Here is a 20,039-nt window from a genome sequence, read left to right as displayed (position 1 = left end):
AAACAATCAAATTGAAATCAAATTTAACAAGCACTAGAGTTAGGATCCGCATGTACTCGGAATATACATAGCTAATTGGGATTGGAGATGACTAAGTCAAGTGTTGCGAGGGAAAATCAACTAAACAATCAAGAGAGTAAGGTAGGCTAATCTCCTAGAGGTCAAGCTAGCACCAACTACGAGATACTCTAACTAGGAACCTTGCAAACCTACTCAATCGACAAAAGCAAGCCACATATCAATTTTTCGTATCAATACAAGCTTACAATGCATTCTAGTGCAATAAATCAAAGTTAGCTACTCTTCAATTAATCACACACAAGCACTTAATCAATCAACCAATTTAATCACAACATCAACTCCATCAATTTCCCCCAATTAGCATCAATCCATCACTCATACATGCTTCACCATTCCCCTAGCAAGAGAACTACTCACAATCCATTGAAATTAAGATCAAAACTAAGCTAATCAAAAATTTCATCATCATCATATCAATAGAACTAATTCAATCACAAATTCAATTCAAACTTGAACAATCAACAAAACAATTGAAATGATAAGCTAAGAATTGCATTAAAGTAAAAGAAATCCTTACAAACTTGCTTCAATTCAATGGAGGAAATGCTAGAATTAACAATCTTCAATCATTAATCAACAATCAAGAACTTCTCTCTCTACAATCTAGAGTTTTTCTCTCAAAAATTCTAGCCTAATTTCCGAATTAATTCTCTCTAATGATTCTCTCATTATTCTCTCTCTAAAAATAGAAAGAAAATCTATATATAGAAAAACTAACTAAGAGAAGTTAGTTAGATCATCCCTAAATAAACTCATACAGGCGCGGCCAACCATAAGGGAGAGCGCGACCGCGCAAAACTGGGTACGGAACAGGGACCCAGACAGGCGCGCCAGCGCCAGAGGGAGGCGCGCCCGCGCCACCAGGCCGTTCCATGGTTGCACGCGCCCGCCCCTGGGAGCAGGGGAGCCCTCTTCCCTATCATTCCGATGCTCTTCGTGTGTTCCACTTAATGCTCTTGATAAACACGAAACCTTGCAGTTTCTAAACTCCATGTTTGCGGGCTCAAGACTAGAAATCATGCCCCCACGGCTTGAATGCACAGCTCAAGGATTTTAGGAACTTGCACTTTTCCATTCTTGAGCTTCAAATGGAGACCACTAGGCATCCTCATCAATGCCAAACTTAGGAAGAGACTCGGGAAACTTGGAAAACGACCTTAACCTGAAAAATAAAGGAAAACAAGCAAATAAAAGAGAAAATAACAAAATAAACCAACAAATGCATAAAGAAAGAAATCAAACTAAGAAAATGCAAACTAAAAGAAATAGAGAGTAAAATCAAGGAAAAGCTAAGTAAAAGAGCTATAAAATAGCATGAAATTCATCCTAAAGAGAACCAAATGAGTGCCATAAATGACGGTAGCCCATAACCTTATGAGTGAGTTCATTGATAAGGCTTCATTAGAAAGAGATGAGTTTGAGAGAAATTTGCCCCCATTCACTCTTGATGTTGAGATAGTAGAAGGAAAGGTTGTTCATCGTGGTGAAAAGGAGGATAAGGTTGATTACCTTGGAGTTTTTGAGCTTGAGGGAGATGTAGAACATGAGGGTTCTTCATTTGAGGATTCCATGATTGATTTTCATTCCTTCATTAGTGATGTGAAATCTTGTGATGAGGGATTAGCTACCCCTTTTTGCCTTTCTCATACACCTTTTTCCCAAAGGTTTAACCATATCTCCTACTACCCTATGTTCCTCCCTTCTTTTCTCAAAGAACCTCTTAGGGATCCTCTTCCTTTTCATGCTTCCGAAGCCCCAAACTCTTTCATTGTTGATGAGGAAAAGAGTTATAATGCCAACCAAAAAGATTTTTGTGAGGATGTGTCTATTTTGTTCTAGCCTTCTACATTTCTTGCATGTGTGGCGTTTGGATCCTTGGCATTGCTAGCTTATATCGAGAATTTGGCTTAATCTACCCAAGATCGAGACCAAACCAACCTAGGGGAAGACAAAGGCAATTAGGATTTTTGTTTTGTTTTATTATTTTCTTTTCTTTTATTTTTCTTTTGCTTTTGCTCATTTAGTAACCCAATTTGAGCCATTTTCCCTTCTTTGGCATAACCACATTACAAACCAATGGACCTTTGCTTTATTTTCACCTTTATTAGTTTTTGTGAAGCATTCTTGGGACTTGATTTGTATTTTTGGTTAATGAAAGTGAGAAAAAGAATGAAAAAGAAGTGAAAAAACTCAAATTTTGGTACTTGTGTTTATATTTGTTATGTTGAATGGGTTGAGTAAATGAGAAGAAAATAAAGGAAATGAAAGAAAAAGCCGCTCAAAGTTAAAAGAGGCGAGAGCAAAGAATAAAAAGAAATGAAAAAAAAAAAAAAGAGAATATTGAGAAAATACAAAAATATTTGTTGTTTGGTTGAAAAAGATTAAGCTTGGAGGAAGAGTTGCTAGAATTTTTGATTTGAAAGTTGGTAGTTTATTGAGTTTGAATTGAGGAATGATCAACCTTGCTTCACTTCTAAGTTTACCACCAATTTCCAAATTTATTTCCACACCCTTTACCCTAGCCTAAACGTTTCAACCCTTTTAAGACCTTTTGACCTTAGTGAGGTTTAGTTACTACCGATGGAGGGTAATCAAGCCAAGCCTATTGAGCGAGCTATCAATGCCAAGATGTCGGGTAGCCTAAATGTTTTTCATTGATTATTTCTTCCGATTCCTTCGAGGAATCTCGAGATATCACCTTAAAAGTGGATGCAAAACTAGTGAGGATGCGGGAGTTTGGTTGGAGATAAGGAGGAGTGTAAGTCCCTCTAAGTTCTCTACCCTTTGCATGCTTTATGTGTGTACCAACCTTAACTATTCTTTTGCTTGGCTACCTTTAATGTCTAGAAAGGTTTGTATTCTTGTGCATTTAGCCCATTGTTTGTGTTTGGTTTGAAATATCAAAACTCGAGTTTTCTTGATTTCACCTTTGCCTTGAATGTTATGTGTTGCCAAGAGTTGTGGGTTAAACCTCTTAGGAAACCCTCACGAGAGCTTACTCGTCCTCTTTGGCGACATAGGGGTTTAAAGGGCTTGATGCATACGCTAAATGCATCCGTGATTCCTACGACAGTGAGTTAGTGTACATTCTTTCTCTTTGTTTCTATTTTGTTTCTTTTGCTTTAATAATTCCATCTTGTTCTCTTTTGCCTTAGCTTTGCTCGAGGACGAGCAAAGGTTTAGCTTGGGGGAATTTGATGAGTGACATAAATGTCACTCTTAGGGAGTAGTTTTAGAGTCATTTTCGTGTTTATTTTATCTTATTTTCCCTTTCTTTCTCTTGTTTTCTCTTTAATAAGTTTCTTGTTTTTTTGGTAGTTTTGGAGCGTTTTAGTTTATTTTCTTTATTTTATTAGCTTTAGTTTATTTTCGTATTTTATTTTACTTTATTTGCTTGTATAGTTTTTGTTTTATTTTTATTAGTTTAGTTTTATGTCTCTTATTTTCTATTTTATTTTATTTATTCCTATTTTATTTATTTTATTTTATTTTATTTGTCTTGGTTTTATTTTATTTCGTCCTTTATCTATTTTCATTTTATTTATTTCTATTTCATTTATCTTATTTTATGTCCCGATTCTCCAATGTGTATTTTTGGTTGTGTAGGTATGTTTTCGGGTTCAAGCACAGATTTCAAAGTCAAGTGGTTTGCATTGGATGTTCGAGACCCGAGTCAATCAAGTCAAGCTGCTGCCCTTGCTGCCACCACACCTATCCTTCACCCCACCACACCTATCCTCCACCACACCAAGCACATACTTATCTCCCCTGCTCCTAGCTCCCCACTCTCACAGCACCGCAGCCACCAATCAATGCCGCCGCACACAGCAGCCACCAATTGCAACCTCCCACAAACCACCACACACCACCTTCACGTGCAGCCCCAACCCCAAAACCAGCCTGCAGCTCCGCAAGCACCAACAACCCACTGCACCGCCCACAATCAACCACCAATTACCACCAGCCGCACCACCGTTCTCAACCACCAACAACAGCAACAGCAACGAACACAAGCATTTCGCTGCCCCTGCCTCACTTCCAGTTGCCAGCAACAACAACCACAATCACCCACCAATTCACGCACATCCCCTGCTCCACCAACACCAACAGCAACGCCACCAGCACCAACAGCAACACAACCTGCACCACGCAAACCACCAACGCAATCAACCGCACCTAAACCGGCAACATCAATCCACCAATTCACACAAGCATTTCGGCCCCGCAATTAAGCAATTAAGAACAAATTGAAAATCAATCAAGTTCGAACATACCGTTTGTGGTTCGATCGAACTTCAAGACAGAGACTTTGTGGGTTTCGTTAATCGAAGAGGAGTGGTCAAACATACCCATGGTTTGACCGAACCAACCCCGTAGTTCGGCCGCACCAACCCACGGTTCGATCGAACCATTTCACGACCTTTTCGCGTGATTTTTAATGAAAATTGGACGCCCACGATCTTGGATGCTTGATGAGGATGATGATGATAAGCGGTGATGATTGAGATGATTGCTTGCTGATGGTTGATGATGATAGAGCAGCCATGAATTTGGAAGAAAAGGGGAATCGGGGTAGATGATGTTTTGGGGGATTTTGGTTTTATTTTTCTTTTTCTTTTATTTTTTATTTCTTTTCCTTTTCCTTTTCTTATTTCTTTTCTCTTTTGTTTTCTTTTCTCTTTTATTTTCTTTTTATTTCCTTTTCTTTCTTTATTTTATTTCCTTCTTTTATTTCTCCTTTATTTTTCCTAGTTTTATTAGCTTAGTATAAATACCCAATTTTGGGGTAATTAGAAAAACATGGAATAACCAATTATTCTACTCTCTAATTAGTTTTAGGTTAGGTTAGGATTAGTCTTCTTTGGTAGAGAGAGAAAGTGAGGTTTTCTTCATTAATGAACTTGGATTTTGAAGAAGGAGCTTGTTCAATCCTTTGTAGATCTTCATCTTCAATTAATGAGCAATTTCTTACTCTCTCTCCTCTATTTTTATTTGTTTATTTTGATTATTATTTTAGTTGTTGGTATTGCTTGTTGATCATGTTGATTCTTGATTATTTGTTGATTAATCTTGTTATTATCATGATTAGTGAGTAATTTCCCCATTAAGGGGATGGTTGTGGTGTAGTTGGACCTTGAGCATGTTCTAGGGTTTAGAATTGATTTATTTGTGATTAAAGTCTTTATATGCTTGATATTCTTTAATCTTCTTGCAAGTGCACATTGTTGGTTGATTAAAGGTGAATCTTTGCTAACAAGAAACGGAAGTTGACTTAGTTAAGGTTCATTACTATCGATTGTTATTTAATAGTACCTCCTAGTATATGGTTCTAATGTGGAAACATAGAGGCTATGTTAGGAGAAGCCAATTGACCCCGGAAGGCGGCTAGATTGGATTCTTAATTTCGATATTCGAGCATGTTTAGTTCATAATTAATTCAATTTCTATGCCTTTGTTTATGTTCAAGTGAATGCTATACCTAAACCATTTCCCTTAATGTTTTATTTCTTGTTTTAGCATTTTTAGACTTTAGTTTATTTATCCCCTATTCCGGACTAGCTTAATTGTTGATAACATTTGGTGGTGTTTACCGTTCTCTGTGGTTCGACCCCTATGCTTGCCTTATAATCATATTAGGTTTGTTTAGGTTGTATAAATTGTATTTGATCTAGGGATAGACAATTGACGACGCGTTTATTTCCCTTGTCAATCAGCGTTACAAGAATGATTTAGGATCGCAAAACGTTCTGAATCATTCTCCGTCCCTATCGCTACTTTGACTTTTGTTTTCGAAAATTGCGTTTCTCCAAACTCGGTCAAAGTGGGGGCTTCTGTAGACACCCAAATGTGTCTCCCTAAAACCAAACCCAGTGATAAATACCTTTCACGTCATTTGAGTATCGAACGAAGTGAAAATGTGGAAAGTCTAGTGATGTGGATATTTTTATTAAAATATTTCTCTTTCTGTTTTCAAAAATATTTCTTTTCTTACTCCTATTTATGAAAAATAGCCGGTCCAATTTTGTTTGGTCAATAATAAAGGTCCAATAATAGTGTAGTTAGATTGGGCTCGAAAAGAGCTTTCCAACAATATATTTTAGGCCCAATTCCAATGACTTATGAGGAAGTTATGGATTAAATTAGATTAGGCCCAATGATTTTAAAGGTGGACCGATGATATAGAGGAGGGCCTATTAATTATATTTTTAAAGAATGGTTTATTTAGAATAAAATATATTAAATCTGATTTCAAAGACCGCTCGGGCGCTTAATTACCTGCAACCGGTGTTAAAGGTAATTACGCGTGGAAAAGTGCGTTGATTTTTGGACCAGTGCGAGACGACAAAGTCGTCGCCAGGCGCTGACCTTCGTCGCCTAGCGACGAGTTTGTCGTCTGGTGCTGGCTCCTGTCGTTTGCGATATGAGGTATTTTATTCCTAATATGATTTTTCGTCAATTCCATGCTATTTTTCTTATAAATAGGGGTCTCATCTCCCTGTTTTCAAATCCATCTACATTCACAATCTTCTCTCTCTCTTCTTTTTCTAAATCTTCCCTCTTACAAAATTCCTCATTCATTAGCTTTAGAAACACCTAGCCATGTTCGAAGTTGCCTTCACCCTAGACGTGAAAGAAAGAGGTACGAGGCATCGAAGTAAGTACTTTAATTATTTTATTGCTCTTTTGATATGGAATCATGCTTAGATTGTTTTATTGATTCCTAGTATCATGTTAGGATGTTTTATTGCTTCCTAGTATCATGTTTAAGGATAATTAAGTTTCTAATATCATGTATAATTATTGTGATGCTTCATATTTCTTTCCTAATATCATGTTAGTATCATGTTAGGGCTAAAGCTTTAATCTTTATTGTTTAGTGACATGCTAGGGTTTGTTATTAATCATGTTAGTATAATGCCTAGGGTCTTGCTATTATGCTTTAACATGATTATGATAATTATGATTATGATTATGATGATGATCGTTATTATGTTGCTTGATATATTTATTGTTATTGCTTGATCACACCTTTTATGCATACTTAAAGGGAATTTGTACCTGTAATCACGCTTAATAAGATAATTAATAATCTTGTTTAGGGTTAATATGATTATAATTCAAGTGATCGCCAATAATAGACTTATTTGTGCATTAATATTCAACCAACATAGATTAAACAGGTTTAGGGTAAACCTATTGATTGTATGTTAGTCAGGAAGCGCAAATGAATAAGAGAAGAATAAAGTAAAGGCCTATTTTTAGGGCAGGTTCAATCTCTTTTAGGTTGGATTTTTACCTTCATCCCCGAACTTCCAGTCATGGTTCCAGACCTATTGGAGTTTACGATCTCCTGGATCGTTAAGGGGTGTAACCTTCACCCTGTAACGATTTACAAGTTCCTAAAACTTGTTGGCGACTCTTTTACTCTAACTTCCTTCCCTTTAGACGCCACCATGCTTAAGTGTATGATCACTGCGGGGCTCAAGTGAGGGATGACTTGAAATATTCCCTACACCGATGCATATGGTAAAAATTTTGGTTATCTTCAGCTATTTTATGGAAGTAATCAAGCATAGTCATCGCATCTCCGTCTTTCAACTTCAGCCATGTCTTCCTATTCACAATATTATACATGTCTTTTTTTTAAAACCCCACATTTTCTGCTCCATTCCTGTGGTGGGCTAGATTATTGAAAATATGAGGAATAGAGGATCCGGTTTCATAATCATTTTCAATTCTCTTCTCCACTACCTTGTTTATTTTGTCTTTTTTGTACATTGCAATGTGATTTGAGTCCTGGGGTTCTACTCTATGGTTATGATTGTTATTTACATTATTAACCACCTTCCATTCACCAAACTCATTCATGGATGCATATAAAACAATAGGACACTCACACTTCTTAGACTTTCTTTTGACCAAAGGGTCGTGAGTCACAACCACCCTCTTCCCATTTACTACACTCTTATACTTTGTTGTGTCATAGACTTCACACTTAAACACATAATTGCAGACATTTTTGGGTGATGACCCATCCTTTTTAAGCATTGTGCCACCAGCACACACCACACCAAATCATTCTTGTTTCCCGTACTCCCTATAGTAACTATACAGTTCATCCCAAGTGGAAAACACCATTCCAACTGTAGGTGCATCCACTTTCATAGCAAGACAGCCACCATCATCCTTATCCACAGCATTTTCCCTTACACGAGTACCACAAGTAATCATACAATCATCCTCTTCACCGCCTTCAATAAAATCAGTGATCATACATTCATCCTCATCACCATCCAACACCTCGTCAACCTCAACATCATTGTCACCCAACTTGTCATCATCAAAACAATAATCAACATCATTTTCCAAATGTACATTTTTTACCAACTCAATATTCTGCATACAGTACATGTACCAGTAACTAATTCAATCCTTTCCCAACAAACAATTAACTTGTAAAAAAAATACCAACATAACATATTAATATACTATATCATTTTTTAAAAAAATTACCAACAAACTACAAAAGTATACCAACAACAAATACATAATGTTATCAATTTTACAACTCGAAAGGCGATAGGGCCTGTTCTCATACATTTATTTTCATTTCAATTCAGTTCAGTTCAATTCAGCTCAGTTAAGTTCAGTTCAGTTCAGTTCACTTTAGCTCCTAATTTCCTTCTCTTATAAAATATTTATTTCAGTTCAGTTCAATTTAGTTCAGTTCAGCTCAGTTCAGTTCAGCTGAGTTTAGTCAATGAGAACAGACCCATAATCAAGACTTTCAACCAGCATTTATCAAATGAAGCAATTACATGGATCTTAACAATATTCAGTCGATTCTTTACACATATATCAGCACATTCATTGCACAAATTTACTACCAAAGATTTACCACCAACAAAACAATACAACACAAATTCACTCCACACAAATAGCATTTAACAATTACCCAGTACTCATATTACCCATTACTTATAGCTAATCAAGGCACATTCACATTCACTTACAATTTTGCAAATCTAAATCAACTACAAATTCCAAAATATAAATTCTAATTATTTAAGGAAACACAACGACGTACAAGAACTAGTCGACGCTTGACGCGAACATTCTCCTCCTCTATTGTCGGCGAACTCCAAGCGAATTCCTTTGTGAAGCTACTTAACTCCTCCAATCTCCTCCTCCAGTGGCCTCGTTCACCTCATTTTCTATCACTCTTTTTATAAAATATCGTTTCCCGTTACACTCACGTGTCCCCTTTCTATTTTCTTTTATTTGCCTTTATTTTTAAAATAGTGGTGAAATTACAATGGTACTCCCTGCTAGAACTATTTCCGTTTCTAGTTGCTAGATGTTGAGAACCCCACTTCTGTTTTTTATTTATTTATTTATTTATTTATTTTTAGCTCTCCTAGGTTGTAAACTTGTAAAATTTTTTAATTTATATACTTCCTCCGTTTTTAAATACTTGCTCCACTTTTCTTTTCCGGCCGTTTTTAAATACTTGCTCCATTTACTTTTTTGGAAAGTTTTCACAATATTTAATTTATTTCTCACACTTAGTGGACCCAACATAATACTCTCTCTCCTCCTATTGCTTTTTTAATTTTTTATTTTCTCAAGTACCCCACTACCTTTATATTTTATTACTTTCGAAAAACGGGAAGCATAAAAGGTGGAAAGAATCTGGCCAAGAAAATGACCAGATTAATTTAGTTAGTCAACAACCGAGGCAAGAAACAAGGAATTAATCAGTCAGCTACAATCAAGGAATTAATGACTGAATTAATTCCGTAATCCCAACAGTCAGAAAGAATAATCCCAACAGACAAAAAGGAATATTCTGATTAATAAAGAAAGGGAAATAAAATTTCTCCAAAAAGATAACAAGGACCCACGCCCGCGCATCGCATTCCCCGAGGCCCGAGCCCGACCCGGCTCGGGCGTGTGTGTGTGGAGTAACACACATCTCCAACTCACTCAACTAAGTAGTGATAAAGCACTACAATATAAAAACAAGGAAACACCTCACTCCCCAATCAATGTGGGACTTTGTTTTTCCCCAACACTCTTGTTCTTATATCAAGAACTTCCAACAGTTCTCTACTTCTCTTGAAAAAAAAAAAAAAAAAAAATCAGCTTTGAAAACGCTCTTAAGTCTTAACCAAACGCAGCAAAAGACATTTTTCTCGCGTAATAAACCTCGTAGTAATCGTTTTAAAAAATGTCTAACGAGTTGAAGTTGGTGGAATTGACGTGGTAACTCCAAAAGTACAAGACAACTAAGCAAGATGCTTCTTTAACATTTTCAGACCAACTCCCCGCCTCTCTGAGTCTTTTTGTAGACGGCGATCTTCCATCGTAAAACTCTTCATTTTCACCTCCTTACAATGGTAAAAGATCAGAGAATTCGTAAATCATCTGACAAAAACTTGTTGCTAGGATTTACCTGCAATTCCGCCGCCGCATTTAAACTCATCCTCGCCGCCCTCCTCCTCCTCTTGATCTGTACTTGCGCCGTTTTGCTCCAATTCCTCCCCACTTACTTCCCTCCTTTCTCTTGCGCCACCGCCAACACCACAAACATCGCACAACCACCCCCACCAAAAGTAGATCAGATTCTCGAACACGGCTTAGTTAAACGATGGTTCCAACCATTTGGGTCCGCCGCGTATAGCTTTATCTTAATGTCCGCCTACCGCGGCGGGCTCAATACTTTTTCCATCATTGGTCTGTCCTCAAAGCCACTGCAAGTCTACTCTCGCCCTACGTACCTTTGCGAGTATCAAAATTCGAATAATAACAGCTCATCTTTTGTCAAAGCTTATAAAATTCTCCCTGATTGGGGGTTCGGAAGGGTATACACTGTCGTCATTATCAACTGTACATTTCCTGCTGGAATTGTAGATGATTCATCCGTTGGTGGCCAGCTTATTCTTCATGCCCCGGATACTAATCGAAGGAACAACTCGCTCATTGCTGTAGTGGAACCACCGAAATCATGGGATGTATCTCATTTTGTTTCCCCTCCGAAATACGACTACCTCTACTGCGGTTCCCCACTCTACGGCACCCTCAGTCCTCAGAGGATGCGAGAGTGGATCGCGTACCACGTGAGGTTGTTCGGGGAGAAGTCTCATTTCGTAATCTTCGATTCCGGAGGGATCCACCCCGAGGTCTTCGAGGTGTTGAAACCTTGGATGGACCTTGGGTATGTTTCCTTGCAGGATGTTAAGGAGCAAGAGAGATTTGACGGGTATTATCATAATCAATTCCTTCTTGTTAATGATTGCTTGCATCGATATCGTTTCGATGCTAAATGGATGTTCTTCTTCGATGTGGATGAGTACATTTATATTCCTCCGAAGTTGTCACTTAGATCCGTCACTGATTCGCTCGAAGAATTTACTCAGTTCACAATTGAGCAGGTTCCCATGTCTAATAAGCTCTGTCTTACCCAAGATGCTGGCAAAACATCCAAGTACGTTTCAATTTCTTACTCTATCTTAATTTTATTTCTGTTCATATGTTTATATTAAGATTATTATTGATAGAAATTGTTATCATTTAAATTTGTAATGGACATGGTTGATTTACTAGATTTGAGGCTCCCTCACAATAGGATGGCAGAGTAACATAGATATGAAGCTTAGATGTCTTAGCTAGGCCTCCTATTTCTGGGCATGAGGTTTGGAATCAAATCTCATCAAACTTATGGAGTAAATTTGGTAATCAAACAATAAAAATAAATCAAAACAAATAAAATAAAATAAAATAAAATAAAACAAAAAGAAGAATAGGGAAATCGAGTTTGGTACATCCGTAATTAATTTTGGCACACCAGTGAGAAAAGCATAAAAAAGTGTGCTCTCACATAAAGTTGTGCGAAAATCAATTTTTGGTGTGTCAAAATTATTTTCCGAAAAAATAATATACTCCCTCCGTATGGTTAAAGGGCTATAATGACGTCATAGTTGGGTTTAATGGGGGTTTGGTAGTAATCGCAATATCTCAAAAAAATTTGCGGTAGTAATTCACAACTTTTTTAATTTGCGTTGGTAATTTACAAAGTGGTATTAACTTGTGGTAGTAATTGGCAAATTATCCAAAAGTATATTGAAAAGATAAATTTACATAAGGTTTGTAAAAAAAATAGAAAGAGAAAGTAATAAAATTACATAGAAAATCAAATTTTTATATGGGGAAGCTAATTTTACACAAATATTGTTGCAAATTGGTGAATGTTTTAATGTAAATGGGTCATTCTTTTTGGGACTAAAATTAGGTTAAATGGGTCGTTCTTTCAGAAACGAAGGGAATCATATTAATAGTTGTTGGAAAAGGCAAATGGGGTAAACATTTTAGAACTAAAATTTGTCCATAAGGGACTATCAAAAGGGGACGAAGAGAATAGTTATTTTGGTAAGTCTTTAAGAAATTAAAACATGTATTGAATTTGTAGATTTTTTTTTTTTAATAACTATATTTAATTTTCCTACAAAGACTATATTTAATTTCCCTACAAAGTCATGCTATAAATCTATTCCGTATTAGCCAACATGCTAAGCAAACGCTGTGGATAACCGAAGTTGGTATGCTGATATTTTCTGAAATTAATTTTGGATGGTGCTTTCGGCTTTGTAATTGAATTCTAGAATTTTGATATTTGACGGAACTTAACTAATTTCATAGTCCACAATAGGCAAAGCTTGATTTTGTGCCAAGATATCAAATTATTTTGAAAAGGACAAATTGTAACTGTTTTCAAATTCGTTTGAGTTCATTATAAATATTTTATTGCTCGTATTAAATACTTAATTAAGAATTTAATTATTTCTAGATACATCTTTAGTTCTTTACCATATTGCTTCTAAGAGCAAGTTTAGCCCAAGTTTTAAGATTTGGATGTGACATTATTTTCGGTAGTCCCCATTAAAAATGATGTCATCAAATTCTTGTTAAGACTCACTAAGACTTACACAAATTTATCACTTTAGCCCTAAGACTTAAATATTTGACATATTATATGTAGAAAAGTGTAAAAAAAATAAATAAAGGATAATAAAAATAAAAGTAAAGTAGGTGAAACGGGTCTCAATCTCAAGTCTTAAGTTGAGTCTTGAAATTTCAAGACTCAACTTGAGACTTGCGTGAGATTTTTGAAAAAAAATGGGAAATGTGTTAAGTATAAATCTTAAGACTCGAAATAATCATGTCGATTTTGATTTGTATATTAAGTCTTAAGTATTTGGGAGTGTTGAAAAAAATGGAAAAAGAATTAAGAGTTGGGGCTAAACTTGCTCTTATGCCTCTACGGCTCTACCTATTCTTTGCAAGTTTAACACCAAAACTGAGGTAGATTTTGATTTGTATATTAATATTTTGTCCCTTTATTTAATGTTATTTTAGCCATCTTCCTCTAAACAACTTGCACCGAACAATTACAAAAATTAAAACAGCTGTACTAGTTTCAATTTTATTAATTTATGTGGCTAATGGCTATCAACTTTGTCCAATGACTCATTTATCACATGACGTACTGCATGTGTACGTGAATGTGATTGATAATTATGTGCAAATAAATAATCCGTATTATTCATAGTAATTAATTACTCTTGTCTATCGAAACATGTCAAGACTTGTTGGAGGATTAGTTATTTTACTGATAATATGATGGCCTTGTTTCTTGTTAATACTTTTTTTTTTTTTTGGGGGGAGGGGGGAACAATATCTAGGCATCTAGCTAACCTAGTTTATGCAATGCACACACTTTGGTGCAAAGTACTGGACCCCATTAAATAATAAATATCCAGCTTGGTCTAAATTTTGATCTAATATGTATGCTGCGCTAACGAACGTAGTACATAAGAGCATCTACAATGGGTAATTACATGTACATGTAGCTAAAGATTATTACATCATTATTTCTCAAGCTACATGATTTAACTACAACCTCTATTATGACAAGTTATTTCTTTTGTAATTTTATTATATCCCACATGATGACACAAAATATATAAATACATTAAACAAAAAAAATTAATAACATTAGGTGAAGTAAAACTATATAGCTCTATAGAGCTATGTAGTTGGCTTAGCCACAAGAGAGGTTGTGGCTCCACAATAGCTAGCATGTCTCTAGCAATTATTTAGAAATTGCTAGCAGGTTCTTATGCACAACTATTGTGGATGCTCTAATGAAAAAAATGCTCCCTTCGTTTTTTAAAGTGTCTATTTTTATTGTTGGTGTATATGATAACCTAAAATAGAATCGATTTTAGCGAGCATAACACTAGAAAAAACAAAATGAATATATTTATTAACTTAGAAAAATTTGACAATTGCAGCCATTTAAATTTTAAAGTTTATATTTGGAAATTGTAGCCTTTAAAAAAAATTGCAAATTTCAGTTCAAGAGTACTAATAAATTGTAAGTTGCAGCCTACTTCAATTTTTCATTGATTTGCATGCCAAAATAATGTTTTGTTAAGGGTCATTTTAGCAATAAAGGGTCCAAATTGAGCTCAAAATTGTCAAAAAATTAATGTAAGTGCCTCATTTTCGCGGCAAAAAATAATTGCACAGAAATTGATATATTTTTATATGCAAAATGAGGCACTTACGTTATTTTAATATTATGTCGATTTTGAGCTTAATTCGGAACCTTAAGGCACTAGCGGAGCTAGAGGGGGACACGAACAACTGCCCCTCACTTCCCCAAAAAAATTAGCTACATACATTATTGTGTAGGATAGTATATACTTCCTCTGTTCTTTTTTACTTAACTTGTTTCTTTTATCACGCTTGCCAATGCATAACTTTAACGATCAATAACTTAAATTCTCCATAAGTAAAAATTACAAAAGTTATATATTATGATAGTACTTATTGAGACGAATCCAAAAAAATCATACATGAATATATTTTTCCTTACATATTATTCACAAAAGACGGTCAAAGGAGGAGGGTGAATAGTGTAAAAGTCAAATCAGGTCAAGTAATAAAGAACAGAGGAAGTATAGGATACTCCGTACAAATGTGATGGAGTGGTGATGAGTGGAATTGTTTACAAGAAACTAGAGATTCAATCCTGGTGTTGTATTCTTTCCATTCTTCTGGTTTTTTCCCCTAATTTTTTTTAATGAAAAATCCTTCCATTTTATTTATTAACAAGTATTAAGTATATTTATTACATAATTGTAATTGTGATATTGCATGATCGAAACCTCTAAATTACGATTGTCATTTGGTGAAGTATTTTCCATTCACATTTTTTTTAATGTTTAAGAAGTATTCCTTCCATTTTATTTTTTATTAACATATACTAAGTATATACTAAGGGTCTGTTCCGATTGACTGAACTCAACTCAACTCAACTGAACTGAACTTATTAATTAGTGATTTTTAACTACGGATTAGTGATCTTTGATTATTTATTAACTATTTATTACTATACATATGTGTATATACAAATGTACATATTATTATTATTATTATTATTATTATTATTATTATTATTATTATTATTATTCATTATGGATGATTATTATTATTATTTATTGATTATTATTATTAGTAGTAGTATTATTATTATTATTGTTATTATTATTATTATTATTTATTTATGATTATTATTATTATTTATTGATTATTATTATTATTATTATTATTATTATTATTATTATTATTATTATTATTATTATTTATTACTTATTGATTATTATTATTATTGTTGTTAATATTATTATTAATATTGTTGTTGCTGAGCTGAGCTGAGCTGAGCTGAGCTGAACTGAACTGAACTGAACTAAACTGAACTGAACTGAATTTCAACGGAAGAGAACAGACCCTAAGTATATATTTAAGTAATAATTTTAATTATGAATTTGCATGAACAAAACCCCCTAAATTACGTTTGTCATAGGATATTATGAATTAAGACTACCGCATTTAATAGCCTATATTATTTAATGTTCGAATTTTTCAAAAATTCCGAACTCATAAGCGGTTATTTTTGGAGGAAAAATTGGTATATGGTGTTGAATTTTTATCAAGTAGTATTTTGGAATTTTTGAGTTGTACACGTAAGTATTGATGTTTTTTCCCGAATATTTTTGTCAAACTATGTAATGTTCATCTATCCCCCCTCCTCCCCGATTTAATATGCCTGGCTCCGCCCCTACCTTAAACACTAAAATGGCCCTAAAATTTTAACGGAACATTTTTTGGCATGAAAATTTATATATATAAAAAAAAATCAAACTGGATCGCAATTTACAATTTTTTAGTACTTTTGGGTTGCAATTTGGATTTTTTAATTTTAAATGGCTTCAATTGGCAAAAATTAAAAAAAAAATAAAATAAAATAAAAAACTTTAAATGGCTGCAATTGAAAAATTTTCTTAACTTAAAAAAGACTAATTTAAGTGCACTTGAAAAAAATAGAAGACTTATAAAATTAAGTCTTAGCTTTGTATTAATGTTTATTTTTCAAATACATATTTTTAAACTTTTTTATTACAAAAATTAAAGACATTATGTGCAGCATACACAGACGTGTTTTTATAATCTAATATGAAACCAGTTAATGAAATTATGTGATCTAAACATACTTTAAGTAAATGTATCAACTAAAGTGACCAAAAAAGTACATTTTTTAAAATTGTCCCAATACCCTTAACTATATAGTTTTAGGCAAAAGAATAAAATAATACTTCGTAAAAGAGATGATATGGTTTAGAATTAAAAAAATTGAAAAAGTAAGAGAGAATATGAATGGGAATTACTACAATTAAAAAGAGAGGGAGAAAAATATTATAGAATGTTAGTGGGGTTTAGAAGAAGAGGGAGAAATAGTATACATATTATAATGTTAGGGTTTTCAATTTTGAGAAATGAGACATTTAAAAAAAAAATGTTATACATAAACCTTACGGCTACATATAATAATTAAATTTACATTTGAAAATTGTAAAAAGTTTTTTAAAAAAAATATCATAAAAATAAACACTAATACACTGATTTACACGTGTTTTTGTCATAAATTTATAATTTTTTACAAAATTCAAGAGTAGAATTTATTATTATTACTATTATTATTATTATTATTAATATTTTAGAGAATATATAGCCTTTAGAATTACATATAACATTACTTAAAAAAAAAAATTCAAAAAAAGGGTTGTTTTCAATGTTTTGTAAGGAGCTGCGCTTGTAGGGACAGGGAAACGTGTGAGTATTGGCATTTGATTTTTCTCTTAAAATGCCTTAATGATAAGATTCTTGATTGAAAAGCATCATTTATTATAATAATAACAGTGTTGTAATAAATCCATTGAACTTCCCACTATTTGACTTGATCTTTCCTTTTGCAACACCGTTGATGCTTCTAATTGACACAATACTCACTTTGGTTAACCTACACTATCATTTTCAGAAAATGGGTGATGGAGAAGCTTGTATATAGAAACGTAAAGAAAGTAGCAAGGAGGGACCGGAAGTACGCGGTACAACCACGAAACGTATTTGCCACCGGCGTTCACTTGTCTAAGAACTTCCAGGGTGAGTCTGCTCATAAAACCGAAAAACTCATCAAGTATTTTCACTATCATGGTACAATAGCCACTCGCCGGGATACATGTCAACAATTTACCAACGACACTTCAATAACAATAGGAGACGACACCCCTTTCGTTCTAGAAACTAACATGAGATTGATCACCCCAAGTATCAAGAGGTTTGAACTCGAAACCATTGGAACTATACTTCAATCTACAAAGCAATGACAAATACACTTCACTAATAATGTGATAGATCATTACATCAACAATGTTCGCCATAAGAACATGGCCAAATTTTTTTTTTTTTTATGTTACAAAAATTTGTAACATTGACGAACAATGTTATAAGAGAGGGTCAAATCGAGCTGGCTGAGCAAGTGGATAAAGGCATCCTCTACTTTTTTTTTTTTGTTTTAATCTTAAAAGTCATTAAATGACAGAAGTCTGACAGCTGGACCAAGCGAAGCTTGGAATTAGATAATTGAAAATTTGAAACCCACATCATAGGATTCCTTGATTTCCGTATAGATGTACAATTGCACATGCTACTCTTTTCTTCATTAACTTTATTTTTTCTTTTCTTCAATACTTTAAGCATTACAGTAATTTTATCTTTCTTTTTTAATGTATTTTTTAACTTCGTATTACTATATCCGTCACAGATATGCACAATGATTTGACATAAAGCAGAGAGAGAAAATGTCTAATCGTTTCACATAATCTGTAACGGAGGTAGTCATTTATTTTGTTTTACACGGAGAGAAGTTGTGATTCTTGTGAATATTCTTCTCCTTTTGTCCTTTATAAATGAGTTCGATCTTCGAATGTAATTTTGTACAGAAAAAATTGCAAGAATTGAATTTTTTTTTTTATTTTCATTTAATTTTTTAATGACTTACAATATTATTTATGTTCATAATTTAAAATATCCTTGTAATTTAATTGTAAGTCCCTTGACTGATCTATAGCAAGGGTGTTTGCAATAATCATTGTCAATAGAGCTAGCAATCCTAACCCGACCCGAACGACCCGATCCGTGAACCGAAATTGACCCAAAAACATCAACACGAAGCTGACCCGAACACAAAGCTGACTCGACCCAAAGTGGAATTAACCTGAACTTGACCCGATACCCGAATTGACCCGACCTGAATTGACCCAATACCCGAATTGACCTAACCCGAAGTGACTCGATATCTAAATTGACCCAACCCGATATAAATCGACTGACCCGAAGAGACCCGAACTATACCCGAAATGACCCGACTATAAAATTAACAGATACTCAAAATAACCTAATTAACTAATTTAGGGCTTAATTACTTTACCTTAATAAACACTTATCAGAACTTGTTATTGTTATTATTACTTGTAGACACCCATTTGTGTCTCCCCAAAACCAAACCCAGTGATGAGTACCTTTCACGTTGAATCATAATCGAATGAAACGAAAGTGTGGAAAGTTTAGTGTTGCGGATAGTTTTAATTTCTTTTCTCTTCTCTCTGTTTTTTAAAACTTATTTTAAGAAAACAGCCAATCCAGTTTGGTTGGTCCGTGATATGGGTCCAATAGTAGTGTAGTTGGATGAGGCTTGACAAGAGTTTCCAACGATATATTATAAGCCCAATTCCGATGAATAATGAGGAAGTTATGGCCAATTTACTGAACTGGGCCCGGTTTGAGCTTTATATACGACCCAATGATCTAGGGGAGGGCCTAATATAGATTTATCATTCTTAATGCAATTAGGAATGGTTTTAGTCTTCTAGATTCTTCTAGAAAGTTCTTTTCATTCCTAATTCAATTAGCATTGAAAAATTGACTTTTGTTGACTTTTCAGAGTTTTAATTAGAATCAAAGAGCATTTTTTGAGGGAAATACGATTTTATCCTCCTGTACGGCAATTTTTATCTGATTTTAAGAAAACGCGTGAATTTCTGAAATCAGCGCCAAACGCCAGCTGTAGCGCCTGGCGCCAACAGCCAGCGTTGGCGCTGGTTCGGTTTTTTGTGCGCCAGACTTTGTTTTGATATTTTATCTTTTTGGCTGATTTTCTCTATAAATAACGTGCTAAAAACTCCGTTTTCATTAACCAGTTTCAACCAGTTTTAATCTAAAAACCAGTTTTAACTAGTTTTAATCTACATTCATCTACAATCTACCGGTTCTCTTGATTACTCCCCCTCTCTCTCTCTTTTCTAAACTAGCTTCTCTCAAATATAAAAATTCCGCATTCATTAGATCTAGAAACACCTAGCCATATTCGAAGTTGCCTTCGCCCTAGACGTGAAAGCTTTAATTTCTGAGGGTTTGGTCCTAAATCTCTCTTTACATTATTTAATTTGATTGTTTTGTTCATTATTTTCCTTGAAGTTACTAACGCGTGTATT

The 20,039-nt window shown here is 34.2% G+C and overlaps 1 protein-coding gene across 3 annotated transcripts; it reads left to right on the top strand.

Moving 5' to 3' along the window:
* Positions 1–10,133: 10,133 nt before the first annotated feature.
* On the top strand, positions 10,134–18,554 carry LOC145623908 (galactan beta-1,4-galactosyltransferase GALS3-like). Of its 3 annotated transcripts, none has more exons than XM_081676819.1 (3): positions 10,134–11,569; positions 17,525–17,649; positions 18,381–18,553. In XM_081676819.1, the coding sequence occupies exons 1-3, from the start codon at positions 10,479–10,481 to the stop codon at positions 18,476–18,478; spliced, it is 1,314 nt and encodes a 437-aa protein (XP_081532945.1). In that variant the 5' UTR covers positions 10,134–10,478; the 3' UTR covers positions 18,479–18,553. The 3 variants fall into 3 exon arrangements, with proteins under 3 accessions (XP_081532945.1, XP_081532946.1, XP_081532943.1); XM_081676820.1 differs by having other exon boundaries at positions 10,135–11,569; positions 18,311–18,554; XM_081676817.1 differs by lacking the exon at positions 18,381–18,553 and having other exon boundaries at positions 10,143–11,569; positions 17,525–18,054.
* Positions 18,555–20,039: the final 1,485 nt, after the last annotated feature.

This window comes from Chenopodium album, chromosome 3 (genome assembly GCF_948465745.1).
Source record: "Chenopodium album chromosome 3, dcCheAlbu1.1, whole genome shotgun sequence".
Lineage (NCBI taxonomy): Eukaryota > Viridiplantae > Streptophyta > Magnoliopsida > Caryophyllales > Amaranthaceae > Chenopodium > Chenopodium album.
Note: the sequence above shows the minus strand (reverse complement) of the source record. Positions and strands in the feature narration are given on the sequence as shown.